General features: G+C 43.3%; 1 protein-coding gene across 1 annotated transcript in view; it reads right to left on the bottom strand.

Moving 5' to 3' along the window:
* The window catches only part of Ush2a (usherin), a 670,292-nt gene extending 653,674 nt beyond the window's left edge, over positions 1-16,618 (bottom strand). Inside the window, exons 1-2 of the mRNA XM_032915475.1 lie at positions 15,968-16,618; positions 12,179-12,344 (exon numbers count right to left, since the gene is read on the bottom strand). Coding sequence (XP_032771366.1) covers positions 12,179-12,344; positions 15,968-16,476 — 675 coding nt within the window. The 5' untranslated portion in view covers positions 16,477-16,618. The remainder of the gene's footprint in view (positions 1-12,178; positions 12,345-15,967) is intronic.
* Between the last annotated feature and the right edge of the window lie 415 nt (positions 16,619-17,033).

Below are 17,033 nucleotides of genomic sequence, written 5' to 3'. Positions count from 1 at the left end.
AGCACTGATCTCCTACTATAGAGATAACAAGGTCTATGGCGCTAACGACCCTGAACATGCCTAGTCTGGTGTCTGAAATGTGTAAAATAGGAAACGAGTTACTTGATCCTGGAAGAGTAGGGAGGGAGGAGGAGGAAGAGAATACAAATGGATAATTTGACCAAAATATAGTCAAAGAGGGAGGACTTTTTCTAGCTAGCATAATATGATTACTATAACTGCCATTAGTTTATGATTTATTTTAAAACAACTAGAAAATATTAAGCAGAATATGAGAAAAAACTTTCAAATTTAGGAATATAGATTAGTAAAGCCATATAATAGAGATTGCACACACACACACACACACACACACACACACACACACACACACACACACACACACACAAAAAAAAGAATTATTGCAAGTTCCAGCCACTCCACTTCTAGGTATATTTTATGCAATCAATCTAGACACCCATCAAGATATGTACTGATTATAAATGTGGTATTTCATGTTCATTGAAAATCTTCTAATAAATGAAAAGTGCTCTCATTGTAGTAAAATTAAGGGAACTGTAAGACATCATGCTAAGTGAAACAAACCAGACACAAGAACACCACACACAGAATTGAGATCTGAATGTGAAACAGCTGTCATGAGTATTACAAGTGACAGAAGGGTGGCAAAGGTCAGCTAGGTAGAAGCAGCATGTTCTAGCACTCCACAGCACAGTGGGGTGACCAAAGTCCACCACAGCCTATCAAGCACTGTGTAACGAGCAGAGGGGCTGCAGTCTTAATGCATGGTAAACATGAGATGTAAATGTTAGCATCTCGATTTGAGCTGTACATATTATGTTCATTCATTGAAACATCGCACTCCAGTTCATAAATACATAGAATTATGTTAATTGAATTATTAAGAGACAGAGATGCTAATTGCCACCATTCAATCTTCACCCACTGCATACATGTAGCAAATTATCATGATGTACCCCATAAATATATATGATTAAAATATCAATCAACAAAAACACAGAAAAGGACTATCTACGCAACGTCTATGCTTCAAGTATCAAGCCCCTAGGTTTTCAGATATTCTCACAACATGCGCTGCTTTAATAATGACCAAAGCCTTTCTCCTACACATTTTGATGTGCTTTCTGTGTGTGATCCTGGGGAGGGTTGGAAGGAATTTATTCATAGGGGTCAGTATTTGTCCACAGGTGTGAGGTCACAGAATTCACCTCATTTGAAGTTCGTCCCTTCAACCATCCCTTCCTGTGTCTCATTTTTAACCCAGACATGGAACTCAATTGTTTTCTGTAAAGTTACTGTAATGGAAATACCTCCAAATTATTTGTATGGAACACTCTTTCCAAATAACTAGAACAACACAGGGGATTCCATTCCCAGAAGTCAACTGTAAGTTACACAGCATACACATGTAATGAACGCTCTCTTGTTTCCTTCCCCCATGCTCGCGTGGGCATTGGCTTTATCCTCAGACCCCTCAGCTTCTCCTCATGACCCTTGGCTTTGCTCTTGAGCCTTATTTAAGTTGTAGAGTTTCTGCTCTTTCTGCCTTCCTCCTATCCCCAAGATAAAAGCAATTGAATATGAAGCACAAACAAAACATATCTATCTTTCTACTTTCCAAGCACACATTGAGGAGTCATATTATCATATGATTTTGAAGGGGAAAGGATGAAAGTTCTATCCCCATCATAAACACTAATTTATAAATAGATTACTTGAGAGTAGGTTGACCCATTATAACTTTTCCATTCTTAGAAACATGTCTTTTAAAACTATTTTTCCTTAGCCTTGAATACAACTCATACGGAAACCTTGAATAATTTAGAATATTATATTTAAGAGGGAAATACCAAAGAAAATAGATGGGGAAATAAAACTATTCAAGTCTGTGTTTAAGAACAGCCATAGTTTCTATTCCTTTGCGAAATGCTGCATACCATGAGCCCAATTCCACCCTGGGGGTGTGTGCACGCTGCTCTGCCTAGTGATGTACAACCAATGGCATCACTCAGCCCTTTGGGCTCAAAAACAACTACCCACAAAAGAGCGAAAATCACCCAAGTCTTATTACACTTGGCTTTTAGGGGAAGATGCTCAGAATGGCAATTCCATTCGGTGAACGGGTTTAAGCAGCACCATCATCGGATGTGAACCATTATAAATTTGACAGAATCACCATGATGGCATTTTCAAGACTAGACATTGTTTAATAAAAGAACTAAGTAGACACAGAAAACACGTTTTTATTGCAAATTTCAACTTTAGTGCCATACAGAATCAACATAGAGCATGATATTTGTATATATTTCTTATATATATTATATATTTTATAGCTATTGTTGAGAGCTAGCCATTCTCTTACAGAAATAAATAGGTAAGTTCATCTTCAAATATCAGTTTCTAGGTTTAAATGTTAATTTATTCATGGCTCTCTGTATGTCTTGATTAGAAGTGTCCCAGTAGAAATTATCTCACTGGTCTCGCGTCTTTGCTGTAAAATATTATCTTGATGACATTCAAACTTATCAAGGTAAACACTACAGTGGGCCTTGTACTGTTCTGTTATACACATGAGCTAAACAAGACTATTTTGGGTATATACATCATATAGATCTTGTATTTATAATTTTAATAATGGCAATGAAAATAATAAAAATTATTAAGCATGTTTAGAATCCATTAATAAAAAATGTAAGTTATGAGTCAAAAGAGATATTCTCCCCCCCCAAATTCTTTATTCATTTAAATGTCTGAGCTATTTTTGTTTGACACAATGACATACTTCTAGACAACTCAGTGTCTCTCACTGACTCCTTTAGTTTCCATGTTTCACTCCCCTCTTTCTTCCGGACAGACTTTTCTGTTTCCCTCTTCTATACCAACCAGAAACCTGTTAGTCTTCAAGAATTAACTAATATGACCCTTTCTTTAAGCACTTGTCCCAACATTCCCGGATCTAAAGATAGTAATTTCCTGCACTGGGTCCTGGTTGCCATATTTTCTTACACTCTTCTAAGATCATCAGGGTGGAAAGAAGCAACACGCAGGCCCCCTTTTAGGCCACTGAAGACATGCTGGCCTGTGGGCATGAGGGAAGCCAGTTTCTTGTTAATTCGAATGACTTCCAAAGGTGGAAATTATGACTGAGAACTGAGGCCCAGCTTGTGGTATATATCACAAACATGATTATTTTTCTGGGGCCTCTATTTGGATAAACTAGACTACATGAAACCATATGGAGCAGAATACCAGGATCTGTCAACTTTACATTCCTTCTATCAACGAAGGTCCTAATTGAATTGAGGTAACTGAATTGTTCTCAGCTATCAATAACTGACTCTCATTCACCCAGCACCATTCCAGTTGGCCTACCATGGCCTGCCTTCACCCTTGTCTTCAGGATAACTTGTTCTCCTTCTCTACAGTCAAGTAGTGCTTAGCAACATGTAAACTGACCACAACATGGATGTCCCCATTCACCCCTCACCCTCCATCCCTGTCCCCTTCCCACTGTATCTATAGATTCTTGCTTAAGAAGCTGCACCCTTCCCAATGATGTTTAAGGTACAGTCTGGTCTGTCTACTATTCTTCATGTAACAAAGCTTATAGTCCACCTGCAGCACTCAAGCCCAGCAGCCTCTCTCTCACATGCAACACATCCCCTGTCTGAAAGGGCACTGGCTCTGTATGTTGTGTATATGGAATGTTTTTTATTCTCTATGTAACAGTTCATTTGAATGTGTCCTATTGCTCACATATGAACTTTGGAAATGCAGATGTTCTGGTTACAGTAGGGTTAGCAATCTGGAATCCAGGTAGAAAGAGTGTGAGTTGAGGTGAGGATGAAGTTTTAAATACTTCAGTCTTCCAGTCATGACAGCTGTGCTACCCAGGACATTGGAGAAAGTGAGTGGGTTACTCTTAGAACTCTACAAATACGTGGAATCTGCAGTTCACCATACATAACTGCCCAGCATCCAGACAAAGTATGTATCATATATTGTAATCCCAGGGAAAGATCAAAAATTTAAATATGCTATATAATTTTGACCAAAACCCTGTCAGCATACCATTCTGAAGCTGAGCCATGCAAACGCTGAGTAGATGTACTCAAGTAAGATGTAGGCTAGGACATAGCTTAGCAAGCCTTCTATTATTTCTCTTTCCTTTCGAAACACTTGTGTGTGTGTGTGTGTGTGTGTGTGTGTGTGTGTGTGTGTATGGGTGTGTGTGTGCATACATATACGCACACATGTGTGCATCATAAGGCGCATATGGATGTTAGATAACAACTTACATGAGTCAGTTCTCTCCTTCCATCATGTGGGTTCTGAGGATCTACGCTGGGCTCTTAGGCTTGGTGGTAAACACTGTTATCTACTGAGCCACTCTTTAGCACTGACTTGTGCACAGAACTGGTTAAGTGGTGCTTTACATAAAAATAATCCTGTTGGACATTTAAACCACTTGTAGAAATGAGAGATGCAGCTGCAAAGTGTATAGACTCTTTCTATGAATGTGTAAATATGTAAAACATAACACATACATATATACATTGTAAATATGTAAGAATATCTAGAAACATGCCGAAATTATATTTCTGTTACAATCGGGTCTTTTCAGTTCCTGTGGCATTTTGCTCTTGTTGGTCACAGAACCTTGAAAATGACCCTTTAGGTTTTAAAAAATGACTTAGTTTTGTGGCAATTAAGTTATTAAAATATTTCAATTTTACCTATGTGAATGTTTGTGTGTCAGCATGGGTGCCCTCTGAGATCACAGAAGGTCCTGAGAGAGAGGAGTTACACACTTTTGTGCACTGCCCATTGTGAGTTCTGGGTATCAAATTCTGGTCCTCTGTAAGAGCAAGAAGCTGTCTTAATCACTTTACACCCCTTATAGTAATTTGTGGATTTTATTTTAAAGTTAAATGAATTTAATACTATTTATGAGCAGGCTGTGTTAACTCTTGAGGGCCCCATGTTTTCTAAACTCTACAATGAGCATAATCCGAGTCAATGCAGTACAGCTGCAATCAGCATTTGCAATGTGATCATGTAAGATTGTTGGTGTGATATGTACACACGCCATATCTAAAACCATGCTTCTAATGATTACCTCTTTGCTCCAAACACTTCATAAGTTCTTTGCTCTAACTTTGCTCTGAGTAACTCAAAAACATTCAACTAACTTAGGTGCTGGCCAAATGGCTAGCGATGGCTGTGCCCAGAGAGAGGACATTTAATACACACACATGCTTATGTGACTAGGCACACAAAGGTACAAGTGCAGTCGATGAGAATTATTGAAGGAGAAGGGGCAGTGTGGTTGGGAGGCCTTGAAATGGGGGTGAGGGTCAGGGTAGAACTCCTGTGAACACTGCTAGACAGTGTTCTAGCCTGAGAGGGCTTCCATACCATCCCTGTTCCAATGCCCTGGGCCATCACCAGGGGCATTTAAACAGCCATATTAACTGTGCATACCTGTAGCTACTCCAAGGCCAGGATACTACTTTATCTAGTCTAACAAATTGTTTCTTAAACTACATATCTATCTCCAGAGCTCTCAATAGTTTTCTTTCTTCAAACTGAAGACATAAATCAAAACACTTCACAAATAAACCAGGGCTCACTCTATAATCCCTCTCCCCTCCTCCTCCTCCTCCTCCTCCTCCTCCTCCTCCTCCTCCTCCTCCTCCTCCTCCTCCTCCTCCTCCCTCCTCCTTCTCTCCTCCTCCTCCCTCCTCCTTCCCCTCATCCTCCTCTCCCTCCTCCTCCCTCCCTCCTCCTCCTCCCCCCTCCTGCTCCCTCCTCCTCTTCCCCCCTCCTCCTCCTCCCTCCTCCCTCCCCCCTCCCCCTCCCTCCCCCCCCTCCCCCCTCCTCCTCCCTCCCCCTCCTCCTCCCTCCTCCTCCCTCCTCCCTCCCCTCCTCCTCCTCCTTCCCTGGCTGCCCACACTTACTTACCAATACATTCTCCCCACACTGTATTAAGCTGCCTCTCTTCATCCTGCCCTGGCTAGGCTCCTCTGGAACTCAGTTGATCAGTGTACACAGATGCCTTCGAGATGCCGTAGACCATGTGAACGGCCCTATAGCTAAAACAGTCCTTGAAACTTCAGCCTCCCGACACTGTCAGTTGCAACTCATGGCTTACAGCATGTAATTCAGCACGGTTTCTACAGAGACTCTACTGGTGATCCCTTGAAGCTATAGGTTCCATGAAGTGTGTGAGTCACTTACACGGCAAAGACAATTTTCACAGGAGACTTGGGGCTAAATGCAGCTAAATGCTTGGGGTAACCCGCAGCTCAACGCTCCCAAGCAGTATTGCCTGCCAATCCACAACAAAATACTCAAGGAAATTTCTCTATATATTCCAAAGATTTTAAATACCTATCTTATAGTTTGACAATATATCTGAATCCAGTATTAATATTGACCCCTTAAGGATCTACAAAGATTATCTCAATTGTGCTTAACGAAATCATGAACTGATTTCCCAAGAGTTTCAGTATAAAAAGTATGGTTTAATAAATTTCTTTATTACATAATCTGAAATGGCCAATATGTTAAACCCCAAAACAAAATTTAAATCAGCAACCATTTAAGATTGAAGTCCCTGAATGAATATTAATTTACAAACTTCCCATTTTCCAACGGTTCTTATCTCAGAATGCTGGCTTTCACACAAATGCTGATAAAGCCATCGCTGGGACGGTTGTGTGGTTTGCATGTTAGGTCTCTTCCGCTTCCAATGGCTCGCCCTTCCTGGTATCTTTATTGCCCAGGGATTTAATCATTTAAAGGCATTTAAAAATGTTGTGGGGAAGTTAACATTCTGAGTTCTTAAATTGCTTTTTACAGCATGAATTTATTCATGGTATGTGTGCATGTGTATCCAATGGCATGCATTTGGTGACCAGAAGTCAAGTGGTGTGTGGTCAGAGGACACGTCTCAGGACATGCTTCTCTCCCTTCACTCCTCAGAGCCCTGGGGGTGGAACTAATTACATCGATTTGGTGACAAGGGCCATCTCTATGGGATGAATAGTGAGGTCCTGCACTCACTCTGCTACAGGGATTGGCTGCGCTTATCCCCACGCCACACTGCCTGGTGGGTGTCAGGCTCTGGGAAGCCATGGAACACTGTTCCAGGGTTGGAAAGTGCAGTCTGTGGAGCTGCGGCAGGATTTAGCCAGAGCTGGCTCAGGGGTCCCTGGGCCTGCAAGGAGGCAGAGACCGGCTGGTTCTCGGGCTCTTGATGTCCAGACACCACCGGAATGGGGAAGGAGAGCTGAGAACAGAGTTAGGGCCCAGGGGGATGGATCAGGCAGGGGTAGGGGGAGCTCTGGCTGGTTCCACAGGAAGAATGATTGGTTGCTGGAAGACAGGTAGGCTTGAGCTTGAGGAGATTAGATGGCAGCTATGAAGAGAAGGCCTTCTCTGTGACTACCCATTCTCTGGCTACCCACGGTGGATCCTGATGAAAAGAGGCAGCTCATATTTTCAAGGTGTTTACTGTCATGGTGGACAGTGGATGAGTAAAATCACTTCTCAGGGTAGTGATTAAATACCTTTTTCAGGGAGGAGTGTCTCAGAAGGAAAGTTCATTGGCTAAGCCTCCAGGCCTTTAGGTACCTCCTTATAATGGAGATCTGTCTTGACCTGTGGTCACGTCTTCCACCTGTGAAGGGACTTTGGACAGTGCCCTTATGTGACTGATGGCCACAAATCTGTTGAGGGCTGTGGGCTAGTGATGGGCCTGGTTTCCTGGGAGTCAGGTGAAATGCCTACCGTCCCTTGGGGTTTCAAACCTCCTCAACCAGGAACCACAGTGTCTTTTACTGTCCCACACCTCTCCATCACTCAATATTTTCATTTTGTCCATGAGAAATGAATGCTAAATGACCCCTCTGAACACAGGTCATGGGAACAGAAGGGAAGGAAGTACTGAGCAAACACTGAAGCCACAGTGGTTCGGCATCGGGAAATGTCACAAGAAGGTAAAGGCTCCGGAGGGACAGAAAGTAAACCTTAAGGCAGAGATATGGGGAATCCAGACGTTGTCTGAACTCCCATGATACATGCTGCTGTCATGGGGTGCCACCCTGAGAAGGTCTCACTACATGTGGTGCTTTGAGAGAGAGGTTCACAGTTTTATTTCTTTGGAGCTCCTAGCAAGTAGACCTGTGTTATCCTAGCCAACACCTACCTTGTGGCCCAGTGCAGCCACACTGAAACATCGCTGAAGCAAGCTCATGGAAGGACATAGCAGGTAAGATTTAAAGTGGTTGTTAGCACAGGGGCCTGCTAGGGCTGGGTGTTAGGCATGATTGTATAAATGCACCAAGACAAAGGCCACACACACACACACACACACACACACACACACACACACACACACAAAGGAGCAGCTGTGGGTGGTGACAAGTCCAGAAGCACTTTCTATTCAGTGGGTTTCCTGTCCTGCCACTTTGTGTGGGCTTTCTCAAGGAACCTGGGATTCAGAGGAACAGAAGAATTTGGTGCAAATTTGTCCTGGGCGGTTGGGAGAAATAATCAATCTTTCCCAAGTAAGCTTTCCCAGGTTATGTTTGGGTTTCTTAGGCTACTGCGCAAGGAAAGAGAACTAATCCAGTCAGCTCTTATTCTAAACTATTCCCACTAACTCACTGGGAAGCATCATGCAGAAGGGAAAGGCTGAGCATCTCTCAGTATTTGCTCTCGGCAAGGGGTGTTTAGCCTGAGAAGAAAACTAAGCTCAGGGTAGGAGAAGTGAGCACCCATTTTAGTATTAGCAACCATCCCTCCAATACTGTTTAGTCCTTTGATTTGTTTCCACAGATGTATGTATGTATGATTTTGTTGTTGATTGGGTGTGTGTGTGTGTGTGTGTGTGTGTGTGTGTGTGTGTGTGTGTGTGTGTGTGTGTGTGTGTGTGTGTGTGTGTGTCTCTGTGTGTGTGTGTGTGTCTGTGTGTGTGTCTGTGTGTGGTGTCTGTCTGTGTATGTGGTGTGTGTGTGTGTGTGTGTGTGTGTGTGTGTGTGTGTGTGTATGTGTGTATGTATGTGTGTGTGGTGTGTGTGTGGTGTGTGTGTGTGGTGTATGTATAGTGTGTGGTATGTGTGGTGTGTGTGTGTGTGTTTATACACTAATTTGTTGTTGGTTGGTTGTGTGTGTGATTTTTTTATTCTATGTTTTTATTCTCTTACAGTGGGTGCTTGCTGTCCTCTCTTATTTTGGTAACTTTTGAGATTGTGATATAATTGCATCATTTTCCAAAAGCGAATAGAAAGACAGACATTAAACTGTCATACTGTAGACTCAATCAAACAAACAAATCAAAAGACACGATTTTAGAAGCATTAGGGGAAAAAAATGGAGAAACTGGGGAAGATGGATAACTTGGATAAATTAGCGAGATTGCTGTGCAAGTGTGAGGGCCTGCATTCAAACCCCCAGCTCCTGCATAAGAAGTTAGACATGGCTTTGTGCACCTGGCCTAGTGTGCTGTCAGGAGTGGAGACGTGAGATTTAATAACTCAAGCTTGCTAGTCCATAGCCAAACTCCCAGCTCAGCGGGAGATCCTGTCTCAAGGAAACAAGGTAGAGGGTGATGGAACAGGATATCTGATCCCTTTCTCTGGCCTTCATGGATACCTGCATCCACCTACACAAGTGCACACATATGCACACATGTATACATACACAAGACCAAGGATTAAAAGGGGAAAGATGAACAGAGTATGTTGCAGACCCACACAGAAGTATTACAAATGTTACAGTGCTATCCAGCGTTTTGTACAGTTTACGAGTAGTAACAAACAGACACAGCGGTCATGGAAAAGGATATAAAGTTAATTATGCTTTCGGTTTTTGTTGTCAATAAGTGAATAAAAATAAAATTGACAGTGAATGGCTAAGACGCTAAGAGAAGCCTAGAGCTTCAGAATGGCCGTTGTGACAGCGAGAGGTTCAGTGACATGTATGGATTTGGGAACGGGCGAGTGCTTAATCAGCATCATTAATCTCGCTGTGTGATGTTTTCATTTGTGACTTAATTAGAGTCCAGCGAGTTTACTCTAAAAACTTCATAGCCAGGCACAGCAACACTCACTTGTAATCTCAGCACTTTGGAAACAGAAGCAGGGGGCTGGCAATTTACAGCCAGTCTGGGCAACAGCTTAATGTCTGCGCTGTCACTCAAGACCCTGCCTCAAAAACCCAATTAAAAATTTAAAACAAAGAAAAAGAAAAACATGCATAAATCAGAAAGGATAATTTGTCCCTTGGTAGACAAACAGTTTAAACTCTATGCAGCCTCACTAAATCACCAGGGCTGGGAGTAGAGTTGCGGCCCAGCCGTTAAGAAAACTTGATGCTCTTCTAGGGGCTGAGGTGCAGTTCCCAGCACCCACGTGGTGGTTCATAACCTCTGTGACTCCAGTTCTAGGAAGTCTGATCCCCACTTCTGGCCTCCTCCAGCACTATACACATAGAAGTGCTCCTAACTAAAGGTAGGCACACCATTCATACCCATGAAATATAAATAAATAACAAAATCTTAAGCCATCGGTATGCTACCCTTTAAAGAGGGGAAGAATTAAAAATAAAATGTCACCGAAATGAGGAGATGACTTCAGCTACATGCAGAACAGTGACGGTGACTCCAGTGGGGCCCCCCCACAAGGCCGAGCTTCTGGGATGCTCACTCAGACACAGCTACCTCTTTGCACTTGGAACTTGCCTCTTAAGCACTGCTGTCTGACGAATCCCTGTCTGTTTTCCCAGATCAGCCGAAGCAAAGGCACCCAGAAAGATTGGCTTCATTGTTGCAGACACCAAGATTTGCTGTAGACAGATGTTTTGGTGATGTCTGCCAAGTCCCTTTATACAAAATTTCTTATGTCCTCATTTTTAAAATTAGAGCACAGCCTGGTTGTGCCAATCCATTGTCAGAATGGGCATCTTCTAGAAATAAGACAGGCGCTTCCCTATCTGTTGATTACCGACCACTATCAACTGAGGATTGCCAGGAGAGAGTCCAGCTGTCAGTACAGGACTGACATCAGGTGGGATCCACTATCTATCTATCACTGTGGTGTGGCACAGAAACACAAGCGAGTCTGATCCTCATCAAACACTAAGGAAATCTATTTAGTACCTGATTCAGGGCAGGAGCCAGCATCCATCTATCTATCTATCTATCTATCTATCTATCTATCTATCTATCTATCTATCTGCTCTAAGATATAGCTATAGATATATATGGATACACAGTATATGCTTGCTTTCTTTATATATAGATACATAAATATATATATGTAAAAGTATAGACACACCTGTACATATGTATACAATGTGCATCCATGTGTGTTTAAAGTCAACAATCATTTCCATAAAATGTGAGGAGGAATTCTGCTGGTCCCTGGGTGAGCACCCATACAGGAGCACCTCCTGGGAAATGGAGCATGCTCTACCTCTGGCTTGAAAAGCAAGAGTGGATTTGGCAGCGCTGAGACAAAGGAAGCCCTGAAGAAACAAAAGGCGGTCCCTGTCTCTGTTCTCAACACTGCAAATGCCAGATATCTTGCAGCTATCTCAGCATCTGACGGCCTGGAAGGTTCTTCTTCCAAACTGTGGGTGACAACGACAACGACAATATGACACCTTCTGAGTGCCTCCAGTGCAAAGTTCACCAGTGCTAAGGTCACCGCCTCAGTGCAACAGCCAAGTTCCATTCACGTCAACAGACGCAATCTGAGAAAGACAGTTGTAGGAACTGAGCAAGGATTTAAAGCCGGCCACAACCGGCAGGATGGGTGTCGGACTCTAAAGGGCTTAACGTCTAAACATAAAATGCAGGGACCAAATAAAACAGAGATTCTCTGGACATGTGATTAGTGCCCAAGGCATCATTACTGTTCAGCTCTGGGGCTGAGAGCTTTACAGCAGCCTTAGTGGGGGGAGAAACTGAGAATACATCATGAGATACACCATGAGGTCATTGAAATATCTGTCTTCCTCCGCTGTCATTTGCATAGACCCGGGATTTAGATCAGTTTTAGCTTTTCTGGGTAGGTGCCACTTAAAAGAAAAGACAGGAAGACGGATCTCCGTGTTTAACCGAATGTTAAATATTTTTTATTTTACTCACCTGCACACTGAGATGAATCCATTTCTTCATAAGAATTCTCCCTGGTGTCATTACTTTTATTGGAGGCTGCAAACCATTTACTGTGCGATAATAAAACATGGTCTCTCTCTCAGATATTGTAACTTTGAACACAATCTGCCCATCCGCTGTCTTTTCGAGCACACACCTAAGGAAGCAACCAGAAAAGACAGAAAAGGTCAGCATCCAAGCAAAACGACAAGCTGAGGTATTGTCCTCTTAAAGGGACCCCAGCCAGCCCCACCCAAAGTGGTGCGCTATGAGTAAGTACCTGAATCTCATGATACCCCTAGAAACCCTTATTCCAACAGAAGTCATTTCACTTCAGAAAAAAAAAAAAAAAAAAGGAATTCTTATTTACAATATTTTCCCCAGAGCCTCAACACCCTTCATTAGAGATTCATGGCGGAAGGTAAAGTCGTCTCATCCTCCTGGAAAACTAACATTTAGGCTACTGGCCCATTAGCTCCCTGCTATTCCTTTTATAGGAAGTGGTAGGACACACCACATCCCACATGGGTATTGAGTCACCAGGGCAAATCTTTCTCCTTCTTTTAATGTCAAATGAATTTAGAGTCCATGGAAGGCTCTGAGTTATGAGCCCTGAAGTCAGAATTGCTCTATTTGATTCCTGGGATGAAACGGAGACTGAACAACCCCTGTCTCGTCCTCTTTATCTTGTACCGGCCAGAAGCCAGGAGCAGTGTGTACAAGATGGCCACCTACATCCTCCGTGACCAGGTGTCCACAAAACACGGACCTGGTGCAGTGATTCTGGATGGAACCTTCTCTCTAAGAATAAGATTAAGAAGGACTTTGATGGCACAAACCACCTTTTAGGAAGGACCTAGGTCTTGGGTCACACTTATGCTACTTTAGAGACTGGGTTTTGTTACACAGCCCCGGCTGGGTTTGCTCTTGCAGGCTCTCCCGCTCAATATCCTGAGTGCTGAGGTGATAAGGGAGTGACGTCATTCTGGGCGGGAATTTTTTATAAGGTCCCTTTCTCTATAGGTTGTCTGGTGTGCCTTTCAGAGGCCAGGGCTCCTCCCTCACCTGACTTTCGTCTACTCGGGCCAGGCACCTCCACAGGCATCACTGATCACAAACCGCTCTTCTCAACTCAAAGATGTTTAAGCATCCTCCTTCCTGCTCACTGAACAGGCTTTTCCATCTAGGAGGAGAGACTCCTTCCCTCAGAGCACCAGGATTCTGAGGACCTGAGGATATATGGGATACTACAGACTTCCTCCCCAAAAGTAATCAAAATCAGTCAGAGAATCCCAGAGGTGAAGGGAACATTGGGCCATCCAGGAATTGCTGCAAAAGACGTTTCAAAATTATCCTCACAGGGAGCATTTAAAAGCCTTGCTTCACCTGCATCTATGTTTGTCCCAAGTTGGAGAAGAGAGGAAGCTCTCAGAGCACCACTTTCTCCTTTATTGATCTAACTCACGATTCTTTTTGCCTACGTTTGGTAAGATATGAAATAGGCATTTTTAATTTTGGCAAATAATTTTAGATAAAAGCTTTTAAAGTACATACATACATACATACATACATACATTCTACTGCAGGCTATTTTTAATGCTTTGGTAATTGAATATTTGTGATTTACTGACATGAAAAAAAATAATCTACCATTATCCTATTTCTCTGGGCCTTTAGTCTAAGAGTTTTTTCTTTGTTCATTTGTCTTGAGTATGAAATCTACAAGTGAGAATCCAATCATTACGCTGGAATGTATTTACCAAATGCAGACTTATTTCCCCAAGCTTGCTGAAAATGCTTTTCTTAATATGTTATTGATTATCTCCCTTGCTATTTTGTTTGCTTGTAAACACTCTAGCTTTGGTAGATAATAAATGTGAGACGGAGGCAGGTAGTAAAATATTTAGGAACTGGATTTATTCTGCTCCTGAGTACACAGCAATTGGATAATCCGTGCTTTGTTTGTTTTACTTATCTAGAGCAAACACCCCCAAATTCCCCCAATTCCCACAGGTACTTTAGCGTCAAGAATGAAATAACCTTGATACAAGCAGCAGATCCCCCAAACTATAAACTTCCTGCCAGCACCTCCAGGCTAGCCCCTGTGTCTTACCATTAGGTGAGCAAGCCGGCGGGAAGGGGCGTTTGGTACAGAGATGTCTCTGTGAACTTGAGAAGATGTTTTAAGAGTCTGGATGCTGGCGGCAAGACCAGTACCTTCAATTTCCTGACATTTCCAACATTTCCAGCATTCTTTTTTGTTTTTGTTTGTTTGTTTTTGTTTTTTGTTTTTTGTTTTTTTTTTGGTCGGGGCGGGGAATGCGGTTGAAGCAGGGGTCATGGACTGCAAATTATTTTCACTCCAAACTTAAAACAAAAGCAGAATGATGATGAACCTTCCCTTGGCAGAAGAAACGTTAAGTACGTAAGGTGTCTAAATCATAATAGCTCGTGAGATGGCTACATCTCCTTGCTGTTTTGTAAGTTCTAAGACGCTCCTCCAACACAGTCCCACAAAGCAAACATCCCAAGGGCAGGCACCCAACACTAGCTGCTAGGAGACCAACGGTGGGGTGAGAGTTACTGAAACAAACATGATGCATGGAAGGAAATGGCAAAAGCACATGGGATATTAAACAAAGGAAGAGCATCGGGAGGCAGAGAGATGCTCAAAGGCTAAGATGCTCATGCAAAAGACCTGGGTGCAGTTCCCAGAGCCCACGTCAGGAAATCACCTGTGGGTTCATAAACACCCACAGCAGCAGCTCCAGGGCCCTCTCTGGCCTCTATAGGCACTGCACACGCACGGAAGCACAGAACTAGCAAAATTTAAAAAGTAAATTAAATAAAGCTCAGTCGAAATGTTGCTGGTGATCCTAGGCGGGCTTTGTGTTACTTGGGGGACTGCAGTCGGCTGTTCCCGAGAGAAGGGAAGACAGCAGGAAGAACGTGTGACTACGCAATCGGAAGTTGGCTCCATGGAGGTTTTTATTCCTGATCGTGTCTAGGGCATCCTTAGCAAGTTCAACGCCTGGGAAGCTCTTGAGAACCTCTCATGTTCACCCACGTCCTAACGAATCTGAAGATGGGAACATCACGTGGGTCAAAGACTGCACTGGGCAGGGGGGCGGGTGCTGTCTGCATGTTCAACCCTGGAAGGGAACGTCTTCCATTCATCGCATAAAAAGCTTGTTGAGAAAAGAAATGTAAGTAAACCAGCCCCAGGCCTTCAGAAAACTACCTGCCTAGTCAATAATTTTTATTTTCTCGTAGGGACACTTTGTATATGGAAGCCTCAAGCAAGACTTCAAACATAACAACTATTTCTATTACGGGCACTAGTCAGCTAGCCTATGAGAAATAAAAGAAATAATAATAAATGACTCTGCTATGGTCGATATTTATCACTATATAATTCTATTGTGCTATATATAACTGTTACAGATAATATACATTGCATATGTGCTTGGCTTATGTTCAGACAGATTGACCTCCCCCCCCCACCATGCAACTATTTCAAATGAAAGGAAATCTATTTCATTTTCATTTTCCATTTTCAGCAGATTGAAAACCTCTCAGGAAACAATACTCAGACCGTGGAGCCAGAAAGGAGAGACTGACACAGCAGCTGGTCTTCAACTGGAGGCCCCCGTAGGTTCACAGCTGTATTGTCACCTTAATTCCTAGGTGAGACCTCAGGCTCCACTAATTTTCACAACTTCCCATTTCACAGGGGTTCTGGGCCAACTGAAACCCAGAAACATAGCTGGTGTTACTCACATAGTGCCGCCTCGCTCGGGCTTCAACCACACGGCTAAGGTAAATTCTGCTGCCAGCCTCGGAGCCTGTAGAGAGGGGCAGTTCTTGTGACTTCCGAATATGAAGCTCGTGGAGTTGCTTCTGGAGTAAGGGTGGAGATCACCGTGGTCTGCAGGAATGCAGCTCCTGAGGCCTTCTAGGAGGGCGGTATAGGGAGGAGAGGCAGAGCGGTAGGGGCAGTCCTGGATACACAGCCTCTCGGTACACAACTGCGCATGCTCAGCTGCCACGGCGCTACCACAAAAGGTGCTAGGGCCTGGGTATCCACACGTGGCGTGGGTTGGCACAGTGGATACCTTCTTGAAAGCACCCACGTTCTCCAGCCTTGGGAAAACGCCCTGCGAGGCAGCCAGCAACACTGAGGCCAAATAGGCAAGGATCGATGTTCTAATGGCCTGACCCAGGAAGCCGTGTAAGAGAGCCAGGTAATGCATGATGACAGAAAAGTATTCTTCACCTGATGAAAGCATTCCTCAACTACTGTCCAGGGATGCTCTGTTCACCAGGAACACTGGGAAGGCTGGGCACTTGAATACTGAGATTCTCCATCTCTGGGAGACCGCAGACACTTTCACAGGGAAGACAGAGTAAGGATGTCCTTAGAGAGGACAGAAACATGAAGCTGGTGTCTGGAGAACAACGCACAAGAGACCGGGAGTTTATTCTAAGCATGAAGACTTTATACCCACCCCCATCCCTAATAAAACAATGGCGAACTTTTGAACCATACAACTTAAGAGTCAAAAATTAGGATAAAGATCTTAACTTTGGGGGGGGGGGTGAATCACGATCATCAATGTATAAAACAACCAGTTTGTGTATTCATATATGATTGTGAATTGTAGAAGCTTATAGCTACTTTGAGCTGTTACTTGACCCCAGAGAATTGGCACTAGCCACTCTAATTAATGCGGCAAAGCACCCTTTAGTTCTTTTCAGGAACACCATATGTTATGACCAGAGCTAACTTGCATTTGCCCAAAGCGGAGCTAGCTAAGCACTCTGGGCCTCCCCCCCAGCCCAGCCT

The sequence above is a fragment of the Rattus rattus genome, chromosome 10 (genome assembly GCF_011064425.1).
Source record: "Rattus rattus isolate New Zealand chromosome 10, Rrattus_CSIRO_v1, whole genome shotgun sequence".
Classification (NCBI taxonomy): domain Eukaryota; kingdom Metazoa; phylum Chordata; class Mammalia; order Rodentia; family Muridae; genus Rattus; species Rattus rattus.
Note: the sequence above shows the minus strand (reverse complement) of the source record. Positions and strands in the feature narration are given on the sequence as shown.